Source organism: Marmota marmota, unplaced genomic scaffold, assembly GCF_001458135.2.
Source record: "Marmota marmota marmota unplaced genomic scaffold, marMar, whole genome shotgun sequence".
Taxonomy (NCBI): domain Eukaryota; kingdom Metazoa; phylum Chordata; class Mammalia; order Rodentia; family Sciuridae; genus Marmota; species Marmota marmota.
In genome coordinates, this window is record NW_026000136.1 from 5,876,317 (window position 1) to 5,892,912 (window position 16,596).

The 16,596-nt window shown below is 50.4% G+C and overlaps 1 protein-coding gene across 10 annotated transcripts in view; it reads left to right on the forward strand.

Moving 5' to 3' along the window:
* Mad1l1 (mitotic arrest deficient 1 like 1) overlaps nucleotides 1–16,596 on the forward strand; it is a 352,396-nt gene that overhangs the window by 227,512 nt on the left and 108,288 nt on the right. For all 10 annotated transcript variants that reach the window (XM_015502048.2, XM_048785331.1, XM_048785332.1 and 7 more), the window contains one exon: nucleotides 6,864–6,954. In XM_015502048.2, coding sequence (XP_015357534.1) covers nucleotides 6,864–6,954 — 91 coding nt within the window. The remainder of the gene's footprint in view (nucleotides 1–6,863; nucleotides 6,955–16,596) is intronic.

Genomic DNA, 16,596 nt, shown 5'->3' on the forward strand with positions numbered 1-16,596 from the left:
ATACTTATTTGTTGTGTGTAAGCGACACACATCCCTCACACCACAATCATCTCAGCACAGAAAACGGAAGTGTCAGTACAGATTTAAGTAGCAACAGCTGAGGCCCTTTCAAGTGGAACAAATCTGGGTTTGTTATTTTCTGCTGTCAAATAGCAGCTCTGGCAAATCCTAAATGTTGTCTGTGGATTTAGCAACTGGGTAGACTTTCAGTGATTCCAGAGGCTCGTGTGTCTGTGCCAATGCCTGTTAGTCACACTCCGGAGCCTCTCCGTCACGGCCACGCTTACTGCCTGCCAGGTCCCACGGATGTGCTGGCTAGGCCCCAGCCCACGTGGGCAACCCCAGGCTTTGGGGGCTGAGGGAGCCCTGCTTGCTGGTGCTGGAGATGTCGGAGGATAGTGTGGTACTCTGCAGTACCCACTTGTACCCTGGAGCCCTGGCTGCACATTTAGGAGTGGGGTTGCAAGCAACTGGCTAGAAACCTGGGATTTGTCCCCGTGGCTTTGCTAGGAGATCCCAGCTGGGTTCTTTCACTTGGTGCCCTCAGAATTATTATTCTTTGGTTTCTTCTCAGCCCGGCATATCTTTGGAGACTTGGGCCTGGCAGATGTCAGCCTGTTACCAGCTCCTGGGAGCTGGGTAGGGGACGGTGCTGGAAGCTCAGCATCATGGTGGAACTTTAATGCCCCATTGACCCGGGGGATGGGGTCATCCTGCCGTACCTTAGCAGAGGACTTATCCCCAAGCCCAGAATCACTGCTCTCTCAAGAGAAGGGGCCTGTGGTACTCGGCAAAGATGTGGCATCTCTGGCGTGAGGTGAAGCTAGGATGAGGGGTGCCTGTTTTTCAAGAATCTTCAACATCCAGTTCAGTTCCTCGGCAGCCCACTTTCTTCCCAGGTCCAACTCACACCTGCAGACCTGGACACACACAGCCAGCTGGTGGAGGATGCCCTGCAAGATGGAGGAAGGCAGTCCACTGGGGACCTCAGGACTGAGGACAGTGAGGTGGTAGTCCCCTGAGTTCCCAGAATGCCAGCTGCGTGTCCTGGACATGGAACCCTCAAAAGGTTGAATGCACACCCAGCCATAGACATAGACCAAAGTCTCCAAAGACGTTCACCCCCCAGCCACAGGGGTGCCACCTGATAGCAGGCAACCTTGAATATGCCTTTCTGACTTTGGCTGATGCCAGGGAAAGAATTGTTCCCCATCCCACTGCCCCACAGAGCCCCTGCCCAGTGAGTCTGCTTCCTACCCCAGCCTTCACAAGTGCCCCTGCCTGGCAGTGTAGCAGGGCTGAGGAGGTGGGTAGGCTGTGTCCCTGACTAGGATTGTCCTACCTTGGTTGAGTCAGGCTGACCAGGTAGCTGAGCTTCTATCCCCATCTGGCATTGGAGAGACAAAGGCGAAGGGGCTCCTTACTGCCCTCATGAACCATGTCTGATGCTAGCAGGCATCTCTGCCATTAGGATGGGAGGCCTTTTTTCTGCAGGCATCCCACTTTGTCAGGTTGGTTTCAGCAGGGCCCATGGCAGCCCTGCACCTGCCCTGTCGCATGTATACACGCATTTCAACAGAACTTCAAAACACAGGAAGCAGAAGCAGATAGAACTGAGGAGAGAAACAGACACTCAAGCATTTACAGAGGACACCCATGCACTGCTCTCCACAGTTGGTGGGGGGCCAACAGAAAAGCAGCAAAGATCTGAAACTGAATGTCACTGTCAGCTAACAGGTATGGTCATTGTTTGCAGAGCACTATCCATTCTCTCTTAAAGTTCACTTGGCACATTTACCACAGTGGACTTTATCTTGGGTCACAGAACAAACCTTAGCAAAATTAAAGGAATCATATTCATGTACAGTATGTTCTCTGGCTACATTGAGCTCAAAGTAGAGGTCAATAACAGAAAAACAACAGAAAAATCTCCAAACGATCAGAAATGACACAAAATCTCCAAATGTGCTTCTGAATCGTCCACATGTAAAAGAGGAATTCTCAAGAGAAATATACACAACTGAGTGATAATGAAAATACAAAACTTTGTCAGATACAGTGAAACCAGCACTGAGAAGGAAACTTTCAGAGACATTCACATTAGAGAAGAAAAGAGGACTCTTATTTATCTGCTAATTGTAAGAACCTGAGGGAAGAGCAGAAGCAGCTTAGAATAAGCAGAAAGAAATAATGAAGAGCAGAAAGAAATGAAATTGATAAAAAATAGAATGGAGAAAAAAAATCACTGAACAAAATGCCATTTTAAAAAAAAATCCATAAAATTGATAAACTGCTAGCAAAACTGACAAGTATTAAGAAGCCACAAGGCACACATCATCGGTATCAGGGCTGAAGCAGGGGCTGGTGCTGTGGATCCTGTAGTGTCACAGGGCACGGCAGACAGCTTCATGCTCAGAGACTCATTCACTTGGAAGCAAGAGACCAATTCTTCAAAAACCTCCAACTACCAAATATGAAATATGCCAAATATATATACCAAAATATGAAATATATACCAAAAGATATGTACCAAATATATACCAAAAGATGAATAGATTATCTGAATAGTTCTAGGACATTAAAAACCTGAAGCCATTATTAAAATGCTCCCAAGAAAGGTCTCTGCAGGCCCCAGTGGTTTCCCTGGGGAATTCCACTGAACAGCTAGAGAGCATTTGGTGGCAGGTCACTCAGCCTCGTCCAGGAGACAGAAGAGGAGATGGCCAGGGTGGGGAGGAGTGCCCATGTCTACCAGAGACAGCCGGGTGAGCCTGTTGGCATCTTGCTGGGGGGTAGTAGCCTGAGAGCCCGTGACCTGCAAAAGTCAGGAGGGCAGAGGCAGCTCTGCTAGCTCTGATGCCCCCACTGAGGTGGACACCATCCAGGGAACTAAGTGAAGAGGGCAGCAACCTCCTTGTATTAATCTGCAAGTGCCTATGAATCATAAATATTCCTAAAATGCTGCCTTAAATGAAGGCCTTCACCCCTTCTCAAGCTCCAACCCCCTTCTTCCTGCTTCTAGACATCACCCCCCCCCCACAGGGGACACCTCCTAAGGCTTGGTGGCATAAAGCCTCTGAGCTCATCCTCTCCTGGTCAGGGACTCAGCTTTTTTGAGTCACTGCCACCCACTGTCTGCTTCTGACTTCTAAGGCTTTGTGATGTTGTCTCTGTTATTTTCTTGTCTTCAGCGGTAGGCCTGAGGAAAATGAGAAAGCCTTTACTTTTGATTTTGCAGCATTTTGAGGGACTGCGTGTTAATGGGGATTGAACCCAGGGTTGCTTTACCACTGAGGTACATCCCCAGCCTTTTTTATTTTTTGAGATAAGGTCTTGCTCAGTTGCAGAGGGTCTCACTAAGTTGCTGAGGCTGGCCTCAAACTTGAGATCCTCCTGCCTCAGCTTCCTCAGTCACTGGGATTACAGGTGTGTGCCACTATGCATCATATGTTTGTCTTGTTTTGATTTGTATTTTATTTATAAAAATTACAGAATTTTTCTTCTGTAGTTTAGCAATTTTCAAATTGTTGGTTTTACATATAGGTTTATTTACATAAAAAAAAAATTTAATATTGTACATGATATGGATTTCAGTTTTTATTTTTTCCTTTAGGAAAACACATTTGTTTCAAATGAAAAGACCATCTTTTCTACATTGGATTGCCTTCATCTGTTTATCAAAAATAGGTTTTGGTGGCTCTGTGGTACAGCATATGCCTAGCATACCTGAGGCCATGGATTTAATTCCTAGTGCTGAAAAACAAAACACGAAATAATAGATTGTGTGTGTGTGTGTGTGTGTGTGCATGTATTTGTCTCAGGTCAGTGCCACACTATTTTGGTGACTTAACTTTAATGTAACTCATTGAAATTAGATAGTCCTCTGCTTTCATTTTCTTTTTGTTTGATTAATCTAAGTTCATTACATTTCCATAGGAATTTTAGAATCAGCTTGTTGATTTGTACAAAGAAACCTGTGAGATTTTGATTGGCATTGATGTGATTCTATCGATGAATGTCAGAAGTATACTGCTAACCACGATGGTTTTCCCAATTGTAAGCAGGGTCTTTCTCTCCAATTCATAGGTAATCGTAGACTCTTGGTAGCACTTGCAGGTGTCAGTGCACACCTTCCGTGGCCTGGTCATGTTCTCTCTTAGTTTTCATGGTTTTGGATGCTGTGTAAGTCATATTTTTCAGGTAGCTCTCTGGTATAGGTTTCTGGGGAATTTGAATACAGTCAGAACATACTAGAGCTACTCAATTCCTCCTAAACATAATGAGCCATTTTTTATGGTTTAGTATGTAATCTAACTTGGAAAATTTTTAGAGAACACTTGATAAGAATGTGTATTCTGCTGTTACAGATGAGTAGGTGTAAATTTTATGAACGTCAGACTGTTGATAATGTTCTCAAGTGTCTGTTTCCTGATTTGGCTAGTTGTGTCAGTGACCCTGACTAAGGATGTGTTGATTTCTCCCACTGCCCTGTTGGTTTTGCTCATTTCTTGTGAAGTTGTTTTGTTTGTACTCATGTGCTCCAGATCATACACCCTCTCCTTCAGGGATCTTTTCACTGCTGGGAAGCAGCCTACTTGGCAATGGGTTGTACTCTGAAGTGCACTGTCTGCTTGAAGCAGCCTGTTCACTTTCACTTCTTGGTTTCCTAGTGACAGCATTATTTCTTTTTGTGTTTTATATTTTAAGTGTGTTTTAGTCAAAAGCCTATAATTGGTGATACCTTTTAATCCAATTTCATGGTCTCTGCCTTTTAGTTGGGGTGGTAGGCGCATTTACATTTAGTACAATTACTGAAATGAGTAGGTTCCATCTTGCCATCTTTTCTTTTTCTTTCTCACTTGTCCCATCTCTTCTTTGTTCCTGTTTTTCTTTCCTTAAAAAAAAAAAATTCAGTGATTCAAAAAAATTTTTTTCACTATTACTTCAGAGTTATTTCAGAGTTTTAGTGTACATCTCTGACATGGTGCTGTCCACTGTCAAGTGATGCTGTATACCTTCACATATTGCATAACCACCACACTGCTGTCATCTTCTCCCTGAACTGTATGCTGCTGTTGTACATTTTACTTCTATTGTCTTAAACTCAGTATGTTTTTGTTAATGACTTAATATTTTTTTAAAAGCTATGAAAACCCCCAATATTTGCCCTGTATCCACTGCTCCTTACTCCTGTGCTTGGATCCTTGTTTTCGTCCACTACCTCTTCCTGCCTGCCCAAGGGCTGCCCTTAACATTTCTTGGAGAGCAGTTTGCTAGCAAAGAATTCCTCTGTCTTTGTCTGAAAATCTTATTTTGCTTTTGTCTTTTAAAGATATTTCTACTGAGCATAGAATTCCAGGCTGATTTTTTTTAAAATTATTATTCTCTTAGTTCTTGAAGGATCACTGCTGTCTTCCAGGTGCGTAGTGTCGGGTGAACCTCCTTTGCCTCCCACCCCCAGTGGCTGTTCAGGTGTTGCTTCCTGATCACTGGTTTGAGCCCTTTGACTGTTCCATGCCTTGGGTCTGCCATCCTTGTGTCTCTCGCGCTGGGCTCCTTCCTGGATCTGGGCTCGAAGTTGCCAGGCTTGGACCTGCGTGTAGTTTTCTGCACCATCTCTCCCCTGTCCTCTGGAACGAGTTGCAGGTCCTTCATGCCTTGTGAAGTTGTCCGTAGCTCTGCTTCTGTTTGGAAAGGCTCTCCTCCCTCCGTGTTGTGCTGCAGATCATCCTTTGCTGTTTATAAACCTTCCTTTTGCCAGCTGGTTTACCATGAGTGCCATCCAGTGTGATTTCACCTTAGACATCGTAGCTTCCACCTCTAGAAATGTGATTGGGTTTTTCTATGTCTTTCATGTCTGTCCTTAACTGTGCTGTTTTCCACCAGTTTAAATTGCTGCTTTGGTGTCCTCGTTGGCAAGTCATGATGTGTGTCAACTGTGTAGCTTTAGCTGATTGATTACTATCCTCCTTGCAGCCCATGTTTCTTGCTGTTTCTATGCCTGGTGATCTCTGCTTGGATGGTGGATGTTGTGAGTTTCAGCTTGTTGGTTCTGGGTAATTTTGTATTCCTATATCTTCTTGATCTATTTTTAGAGGTGCAGGTAGGTTTCTTAGAGTTATGAGTCATCTTTGTGATTTTCCAGGTGTCCTGGAGCAGGTCTCAGACTAGAATAACTGCCACACTATGCACCAAGGCCTTCCTAAATTCTAAGGGTCTGTGGGGACAGCACTGCTGGTGCTGTTGCCTGTCCTGTCCATAGTTTTGTCACTGTGAGCTTCAACAGACTTCCTGGTTTTTAAGCCAGGTGGGTGTTTTCTATTTTAAAATAATAACAGTGAATACAAACCAGACAGTTCTAGGTGGAGCCCAACCTGCCTTGTTCCTGTCTCCCACCTGGTCCTCATTTTGCCCTCTGGACCGAGGTCACTGCAGAACCTGCTTTGTTTGTCATCTTGATTCTTCCCAGTCCTCAGCTCCCTCCACACCCCCACATTAGGAATTAGTCCTTGACTTTTCACCCACTTTCTAGAGGCCATGTTCCCATGTCTCAGTGTCCTCTCCACTCTGCACTCCTGCCTTCAGGAGTAGAACTGGGGACATAGGACACACTGGACTCCCACAAGTTTTTGCATCCTTCTAGCCACATGCTGGTCAGCAGCCCCAACTTGGGCAGGTGCTGTCCAGGGCCCTGCCCATGCCTGGGTGATTGTGCATGCTTCTTGCATCCTCCCTGGCAGCCTGGGGTCTCATGTGTGAATTTGGAACTGAAAAATTACAGCTGAGGCTCCTAACTTGCAGCTTGCTGTTGCTCCATGGGCTGTAGTGGCTGACTTGTCTCACAAGTCTTGCCCTCCTTGCAGGTTGAAGGTGGAGGAACTGGAGGGGGAGCGGAGTCGCCTGGAGCAAGAGAAGAAGATGCTGGAGCTTCAGCTGGAGAGGTGCACCCTGCAGGTAGGCACAGGGCAGCCACGGGACACATGTTGTACCAAACTGGAAACTTCCTCCTGCACACCCTTCTTTACCTGGCTGGAAGTCCCAGGGTCCTACAGAGTGACAATCTCCTCATCTGGAGTCTTCCTTGTGCCTTCTTTTCCCGTTCCTCTGCACTCACCACAGCACCTGGAACCTCAGTATCTGGTGTGGGGAGGGCCCATGGGTTCAGAGTCAAGGGAGGCTTCTCTGTGTGTTTTTAGGTTGGCACCTACACCCACACCCATCACTTGTGGTTGTGACGTTGGGCTGCCGTCTATTCTGTTTCAGTTGAATGACTTTTTAGTTTTCATCCTCCAGACTTAAATTGTTCCATGGAGGAAACCCGCAGGTTTGAGATTGCCCAGTTTTTAGACAGGCCGTTGATTTTATCTTGGCACCTATTAGAGGCAATCAAATCTCCTTTCTGTAACCAATTCCTGGTGATGGGAGAGGTGACAACTTTGATGAAGTGAGGCACTCCGAGCTGCAGCTAGACTATGTGCCTGGCCCTAGGACCTGTCATCTTCTGTTCTAATTGGGCCACAGTCCTCAACTGGGGCTACTAGCGGCTCGATCCCTGACTGCCTGGCCATGTTGCTGTGTCAGGTTGGATTTTCAGATGTCTTTCTGTGGAGCTAGTTGAAGAGAACTTGAGCTTTCACGGCTCGATGCCTCCCCAGCCCTCCTGCATGTTAGTCCACTGTGTGTCCCCACCAGAACTGTTCATCCCCCTTTTTCTGCAACTGGGCTTCCAGGCTTTTCTACTAGGGGTCCTCCAGTGGGCTTGGAGAGGTTGTTGAGGAGTAAATGAGACAAGGTACAGGTGAACGCTGTGCCTGGCACACGTGGAGGAATATTGGGCACCACCACCTCTAAGTGGGAATGCTCTGGACGGGGTCACCTTGAGTGTCCCTGATAGGAGTTACAGGGCAGCACATCTGGTGGTCAGTGCCAGCTACCCTATGCACCTATGTGGGTTGGCATGAAACTGTAGTTAGCCAGGCCTTCTGTGATTATAGAGCTCCATGTGGGCCCTTATTGGGGTGAGCCTCTTGCTGTGAGATGCTGCTCAGAGCTGATGGCTGGGCACCAACCTGGTAGACCATGGCCCTGTTAGCTCATGTCCACACCTGCTTTCTGAGCCCAGGTCTCCTTACTTCCACAGTACAGTGGAGTGGGGAACCATCAAGCAGACAGGCGCTGGGTGTGCGTGTGAGTAATACCCAAAGCGTGGCCAAAAGGGTTAGTAGAAGGCTGGGCCTGATGTCCTGAAGAACAGGGTTCATACCATGGCATGAAGACCAAGAGCCCAGCCTGGGACTACAGGGATGACTGTCCAGGTGAACAGGGAGGAAATAAGCTCAGAGGCATGGAGGGGGGCTGTGGGATTGGCTCTCGCCATGGAAGAAGCTTCTAGACAGCCCTGCAGCCACTGTCAGCTGTGATTATGCTACTGGGGAAGCAGATTTTTTAGAGCCAAGCTTGGGGAGGAAGCCACATGGACCCCATGGTGTCTTGAGCTTCTCTGGCACAGACTCTTGGCTACCTGAGCTTCTTCTGGCTGCTTGGAGCCAGGCTGCTTGCCATACTGCAGCCCTGCTGTCCTCTTGACCTCAGGCCACAGCAACAGATCCCCAACTCCGTGTCCCAGTATTAAGCCACCCCCACCTCCAACAGCACTAGAGCTCAGCTGGACTCCAGTGGCACCCAGGGCCACACCTACCCTACACATGGGTGCCGTTCAGGAGGATTGGGTGATGGTCCAAATCCCCAGACCACAGTGGTCATCCCTTTGGTGACCACATGCATCTGCCTTGCACCATACCTACTGTACCTTCCCTGGGGTGAAGTAGTGTGGCCCTGTGTCCCTGGTGAGGAGATGTCCGCTCAGAAGTTGAGCTCTTCTGTCAAGGGTGCCTGGGCAGAGGAGCACCGCTGGGGGTGAGCTGGGCCCTGTCTTCCTCCCTCTTTGTGCTCCTAGCCTGCCCCTCTGCCTCTCTCACTCTGGGCTCCTAGCCTGCCCCTCTGCCTCTCTCACTCCCCTCTCAGAAGTGCATGAGAACTTCTTGGGAAGCCTACATCTGGCTGTGGCCCAGGTGGCCCTATTCTGTTGTGCCAGGTCACCAGCGGCAGCATGAAGACCCCATGCTGGCTGCAGGTGGTGGCCCCAGCTGCACCTGTGCCAGGGTGGTGAAAGGCATCTATCCAGGGCTGAGCTGGTCCTGCCCATGGTATTGTCACCCATAGTAAGAGAAGTTCCTGTCAATCCCCCATGCCAAAGCTAGACTCATTTTCCATCCACTTGGTATGAAGGAGCAGTGACAGAAGCCTGACACGGGGACTGGTTTTGCAAAAGGGGAGCAGGAACACGGCTGGCTCAGGAGTGGCCCAGGCAGAGTGAGTGGATCAGAAGGTGATTAATACATGGAGAAAGAGAAAGGTCACTGGCTCAGGGGGTGGTCCATGCTGGACACGCCAGACTCTCTGAATCCCAATACCTCCTTTATGAGATAGGGGTGATGATATCCACATGTTGGGGACATCACATGCCAGGGGTCTACCACAACTCTTGGCTCGGATTTGGTGCTCCAAACATGCTCATGTGTATCTCCTTCTGTCCTTTCCATCTTTGAGGGCAAAGGTTAGCATGCATCCCACCCAGGAGCATTGCTGACGTGCTCATTCGCAGTACGCCTCCGACTCTCTGCTCCCTCTGGAGGAGGAGAACCTCTCCAGGTCGGGGCGCATAGAAAATTGATTGGAATCAGCTGCAGCGTGGCTTAATTGGGAACATATGCTTGGAGAGGGAGCCCAACTAGTTGGAACTTTTCATAATTAGTTTGCAGCTGGTTGGTGAGGAAGCAAATCTCCAGTTACCTCTTAGAGCTGGGTTTGTGGGTACACTCTTGTGCTCAGGGAAGATTGGTCATTGTATTGGCCTGTGTGGGGGCTGGCTGTGATGATGCCATCCTCTCTGAGGGTCATTGGTTATGTGCACACCGGCCAGGGGTGATGTGCTACATTCCTAATGTAGCTACAGGTGGGCGGGGTACCAGGGCCTATCTGCACAGGAGGGCCTCCCACCAGCGGTCAGATGGACGCAAGCTTAGGCTGTTGCTGCCAAGGTTGTGAAGAGACCCAATTTGGAGATGGGGGACCGAGGCCTAGGTAGCTGGTATGTGAAGGATAAACTCAGACCTACCATTTCCTACAGCAGATGGTGGAATTGTGACAGTGTTCTCAAATGAGGATAAGAATTTGGCACACCTGGTGGACCTCCAGATCTATGGTCCTCAGACCATTTCTAGGGCTGTTGGTGCAGCCACAGCAGCAGGGCATGCAGGAGACCTAGTCCTGTCCCTGAGGCCTGCAGCCTAGGGCATTCTGCCCACCCAGAGGTGCTAGTTCTCCTTTCCTGGAGTCTCTGAGTCAGTGGTCTCCTGTTCCCTACCCTAGGCACTGGCCTGGGACTAAGAACCTAGCAGCAGGGACCTCAGAGTCCTTTTTTCCTACCTTTAATCCTAATAGACCCCATCCAGTGTCCCTCTTCATGGTAGGTGGGCCCTGGCCCTTGAAGACTTAGCCTCCAACGTCTGGGGTTGTGTCAGCACTCTCCCCAGGATATGGGCCTCCCTTGTAGGCTGTCTTGGGAGCATGCAGCTCCTAGAGGGCCCAGCATGTCCCTGATAAGCCAAGTCAATGCTGTAGCTGTTACAGTTATTCAAGGTAATATCACGGGCCTCACTGTCTCATGTTGGTGATAAAGTACATGGTTTTCCATGTGGTTCTGATGGGCTAGAACCAGGTCGAGTGCTCTGATCACCTGGAGCACAGAGGAGTTTGTCCATGCGTTGGCCTGCCTGTGCTGGACACTGACTTCCCAGCAGGACAGGCTGTTTCCACTCAGCAACAGCAAGTTTCCATGAGGACATGCAGCACAGATCAAGCCCTGGTGCTCTGTGGGTGCCCCCTTTAGTCAGTGTCACCCATTAGTAATGGGGCCAGCATTTAAACCCAGTCCTCCTGGATATCCCCCAGCATTTTATTATGGGCATTTTTAAGCGCACAGAGAAGTCAGAAGAATGTTACAGTGAATGCCTGCTTACCCACCACCTACATCCTGCCAGGAATGCTGCTCTACAACATCTCTACCCATCCCTCCACATCCATCAGTCCGTTTTATTCTTTTGATGCATTTTAAAGTAAATTGCAGACATCTGTATACTTTTCTCTAAATACTTCAGCATGCATGTAATTAAGCAGAATTCATCTCTGAGGTTCTGAAGCCTATGCCCCCGCCATCCCTCGGTATTGTCTAATCAGGGTGCTTTACCAGGAAAGTTGGTGGTCGAGGCTGATAGACCCCTCCCCTGAGACTTCCCCTGCTCTCCAGAGTGAGGCTGCCCTCCGCGGGTACCTCCAGGCTGCCCTCCGCGGGTACCTCCTACTCCTCCCTCCGGCTGGGTGAGGCTGCTATGCAGCCTGCCTGAAGTGCTGCTTAGGAAGGAGCCCAGACTAGCTGCCCAGTGACATTTAAAATAAGTGTATCTTTTTTGGAAATGGAGTGGGTAGAAAATTGCTGGTTTCCCTCTGAGCAGAAAGCTTCCAGTGCCTAGAGACCTCCCCGCTCCTGTCTGCGTCACAGGAAGTAGCACCAGGCTCCTGGTCTCACCTCCTCCTTATCCCCAAGCCTGCCCCCTATCGATGCCCTGACAGCCTGAGTGCCTTCCCTACAGTGCCCAGGAGCCGCCCACCCTGGGCCCTCCTGGAGCCTGCTGGTCCCTCTCACCACTGGCTGCTGCCCCAGGGGCAACCCATTTGCCCTGGATCTGTGCCACTCCCCTGGCCTGCCTGCCAAGCCTCTCTGCATACTTCAAAAGCAGCTTCAGCCCCACCTGTCCAGACCCTAAGGCAGAATGGGCTCTTCTCAGGAGCCCTTAAACCTTTGGTTCTGCTGTTGATCCCCAGCTCTTGGCCAAGACAGTTGATTTCTTGGCAGTCCACTGCAATACTTGTGGAATGTTCTGTGGGTATCACCCCCACAGGAATGTGGGGAGAGTCCCTGAGAGCTCTGTAGCTCCAGAGCTTACTCCGTGGAAGAGCCTGAGCTCTTCCTTAGGACAGGACAACGCCAGGGCTGTGTCTCCACTTAAATCTCCCAGGGACACCACGAGGAGGGGATGTCATTGCTCCTGCTGTGCCAAAGGCCATAAACTCTTGTGACCCACCACACAGCAAGGAAGCAGCACAGCCACAGTCCAGACCCACTGCCCCAAGTCATGTCCCTCAGTAGTGTCCTAGGCTGTCCGTCTGTGTTGCCCCCTATTTCTGCCATGAATGCCTGGAATGCCTGCGCTGCTACTTCCCACTCATGTGGGNGGTTTTTTTTTTTTTTTTTGGTACCAGGGATTGAACTCAGGGGCACTCGACCACTGAGCCACATCCCCTGCCTTATTTTGTGTTTTATTAGAGACAGGGTCTCACTGAGTTGCTTAGGGCATTGCTTTTGCTGAGGCTGGCTTTGAACTCTCAAGACTCTTGCCTCAGCCTCCTAAGCCTCGGGATTACAGGCGTGCACCACCAAGCCCGGCTGGTGATGTGATCTTTCTGTGGGAGGATTGTATAGCTGTGCAGGCCTTGATAATTGGTGACACTTACAGGGCTCCCCTCCTGCCCTTTAGCCCCTTTGTCTTCACTGCCTGGCTACACGTCCCATACTAAGCTCAGAAGCCCTCCTGGGAACTCAGCACCGGGCACGGGGCCTACTTGGGTCTGACCCCTGAGTGTGCACCATGGGGGACAGGCAGCGCCACCTGCACTGCACCCCTTGCCCACACACAGCAGCAGTGGCACCGCACTGCCCCCCCCACAAGACCAGGCAAGTGATAGAAGAGCTCTGGAGGGACTGGCTGGTTATCAAAGAAGAGATGCTGGAACCCTTTCTCAGGACCCATCAGACTTTATTTCACACGTTATCCTCACCAACTGGTGTCTGATTTCTCAGCCCGTAGGACTATCTCGGTCCAGGAGATGTTATGCCTGTCATCCATTCATTCGGCAAACTCATATTGGACACCATGTGGCAGGCACTGTTCTCAGTACTGGCAGAGCAGCAGTGAGCCAGATGTAGTCCCTGTCCCCGTGGGCTGACCTCCTGGTGGGAGACAGCTAATAGAGTAAATGTCTAAGATGATGTGACTGTCTTAAGGTGCAAGTGGAGGTGCGGTAGCTGTCACTGTTGTCATTGTTTGGGGGCAGTGGAGGGGTGGTGGCTGTCCCTGTCAATGGTTCTGTGCAGTAGGTCTTTGTTGGGTGCTGTCACAGGCGGGCACTGCAGTGTCGTGTCACTTCCCTGGTCTACAGTGTAGGGTGAAGTCCTGTCCCTGGCAGCTCCCTTCAATTGGAGGGTCTCAGGTGGCTGACTGTCTCCTTCCTCTCCCAGGGAGAAATAGGGCCTCCCCTTCTGGGGAGGGCGATGGCTCAGGAAGGAGGCTGCAGAGGAGCATAGATCTAGACCCTGAGCCCCGCCCTCACTACCCAGCTAGTACCCTGGCTAGTCATACTGTGCCGACTAGGCCGCGTGTAGGGGGAAATGAGGGTCACATGGTCCTTAAGACACCCCAGGGTTTCCCATTGGGCACCCAGAAAGTGTACTACATTAGCTGTGTTCACCTGCTCCTTCCTCACATCCTGCACCAATCACCTCACACTCCCCATGGTTCCTGTTGGGAAGCCCCTGTCTGGCCAGGACATTTCAGGACATGGTGTTCTGCAGACAGCATGGAAGATTCTGGGTGGTAGGTGCCTCTTACAAACACCATCCCCTGCAGGACCTCACATTCTCAGCCATACTCGCTGTCTGGCCCCATCCCCTTAGCAACATGCCTGCCGAGGAGCCTCACTCTGACCCTCAGCGCCAGGGCATGGTGGTATCATTATATGTGGCAGCAGGGAGTGTGGCATTAGCCATCCCTGCCTCTCCTGTCCAGCACTCCCATCCCTCCTCGTGTTGCCTCCACGGGACTCTGCCATCTCTAGGCATCACGGAAAGTCAATTTAGTTTATAGAAATAGTTAACATGTTTATGACCTTGGAGTCCTTGGAGCACTCAGTGTCTCTAGTTTCTTCAGCCCTCGGCCTTCCACATTGCCCAGGTGCAGAAGGGAAGCTTGCTCCAGGCCGTGGCCAGCAGTGCAGCCCCTGGCTCTCCCAGCTCCTGCCAGACTCCAGACTAGGGTTCAGTGCCTCCTGCCCGAGGTGCAGGCAGGCTTCAGAGCCTTCTGACCACCTGTTACCATTTCTGCCCTGCCTGCTAGGCTTGTCCATCCACCTGCTGCATCTCTGTGGGCAGCAGGATGGGGCAAGTACTAGGTGCTAATGAGGACAGGTTTAGGAGTTTGGTCTCAGCCTGGACATGGTGGCTTTTTACAAACCAAACCCCTTTTCCCAGCCAGCCCAGCTTAGCACCTAGCCACACTCTTTGGGTAGGCTGGTCATCACACCCCGGGAGGGGCAGGGAGTACCAGAGACAGTCTTCATCCCTGGGCCTGAAGACACTGTCATGTCAGATGTGGGCAGCCTGGTCACACATGTGCCCTAATGTCTGGTGGCCCTCCAGTACTTTGCTTTGGATGTGTATAGATTTCATAGGAATCATCATTTTTTCTCCAGTTTATCAGACTTTTTAAGAATTTCTGTTTGTTCTCTTCTGTTTTGAGTTGGTTTAATTAGTTGAACCCCTTTTTTGGGGGGATGGGAGTGGGCAGGGACCAGGGACTGAACCCAGGGGCACTTAACCACTGAGCCACATCTCCAGCCCTTTTTATTTTTTATTTTGAAATAAGGTCTCACTGAGTTGCTAAGGGCCTTGCTAAGTTGCTGAGGCTGGGTTTGAACTTTCCATCCTCCCACCTCAGCCTCCGAAGCCCCCTGAATTGTAGGCATGGACCACCATGCCCAGCTTGGATCTTATTTTTGACCTTTAAGTTCCCCGATGCACAGAGGGGACCCTGAGTTTTTTCAAGGAAAACATAATCTCTGCAGATGGACTGATCATCAGGAGTTTGGGTCTCAGTGGGAGCTGATATCTCCTGTGCCTGCCATGTGGTGTTGNACGTGCTCATTCGCAGTACGCCTCCGACTCTCTGCTCCCTCTGGAGGAGGAGAACCTCTCCAGGTCGGGGCTCATAGAAAATTGCTGGTTTCCCTCTGAGCAGAAAGCTTCCAGTGCCTAGAGACCTCCCCGCTCCTGTCTGCGTCACAGGAAGTAGCACCAGGCTCCTGGTCTCACCTCCTCCTTATCCCCAAGCCTGCCCCCTATCGATGCCCTGACAGCCTGAGTGCCTTCCCTACAGTGCCCAGGAGCCGCCCACCCTGGGCCCTCCTGGAGCCTGCTGGTCCCTCTCACCACTGGCTGCTGCCCCAGGGGCAACCCATTTGCCCTGGATCTGTGCCACTCCCCTGGCCTGCCTGCCAAGCCTCTCTGCATACTTCAAAAGCAGCTTCAGCCCCACCTGTCCAGACCCTAAGGCAGAATGGGCTCTTCTCAGGAGCCCTTAAACCTTTGGTTCTGCTGTTGATCCCCAGCTCTTGGCCAAGACAGTTGATTTCTTGGCAGCCCACTGCAATACTTGTGGAATGTTCTGTGGGTATCACCCCCACAGGAATGTGGGGAGAGTCCCTGAGAGCTCTGTAGCTCCAGAGCTTACTCCGTGGAAGAGCCTGAGCTCTTCCTTAGGACAGGACAACGCCAGGGCTGTGTCTCCACTTAAATCTCCCAGGGACACCACGAGGAGGGGATGTCATTGCTCCTGCTGTGCCAAAGGCCATAAACTCTTGTGACCCACCACACAGCAAGGAAGCAGCACAGCCACAGTCCAGACCCACTGCCCCAAGTCATGTCCCTCAGTAGTGTCCTAGGCTGTCCGTCTGTGTTGCCCCCTATTTCTGCCATGAATGCCTGGAATGCCTGCGCTGCTACTTCCCACTCATGTGGGAGCTGCAGAGAAGAGAACCAGATACCCTCCTGTGGCTGCCCTCCTCTACCCCTGCCCAGGCATCAACCTGGGAGCTCTGTGTGCTGGGCAGCATGAGCAACAGTCCACTAACTTGAAATCTTCACCAGGATCATGTGAAGTAAGAAGATGGACTTGAGGAGATTCAGCATTTTCTCTTTCACAAGGACATCAGGGTCTCCATTTGTCAGGACTCTGTGTCTCGTTGGAACGTGTTACAGACACATTTGCACCTGTCTAGTGAATTCACTTGTGGGTTTTGTATCTGGCTGCTTATTTTCCTGGCCCTAGTCTTCACTCTTCACTTTAGTCACGTGTCCTTGCTGAGTGCTGCTGGTGACCCATGAACACTGGACTCTGGCCCATTGTGGTGACTCTGTCAGTACCTTCACATTTCCAGGGAGGACAGGAATATGTATGTGCATCTCAGCTCCATCCTGTCTGGTGCTGTGGCAGAGCAGGTCTCGGTGTCTCTTCCTGGCCCTGCTGCCCAGGCCTGCCCTGCTGGATGTTTATGTAAAATAAAACACTTATAAAGCAGAAAAAAAGCCCAGACCCACCGAGGTGAACACAGGCTGCTCATGTTTATTAACGCCGAAGACTAAAA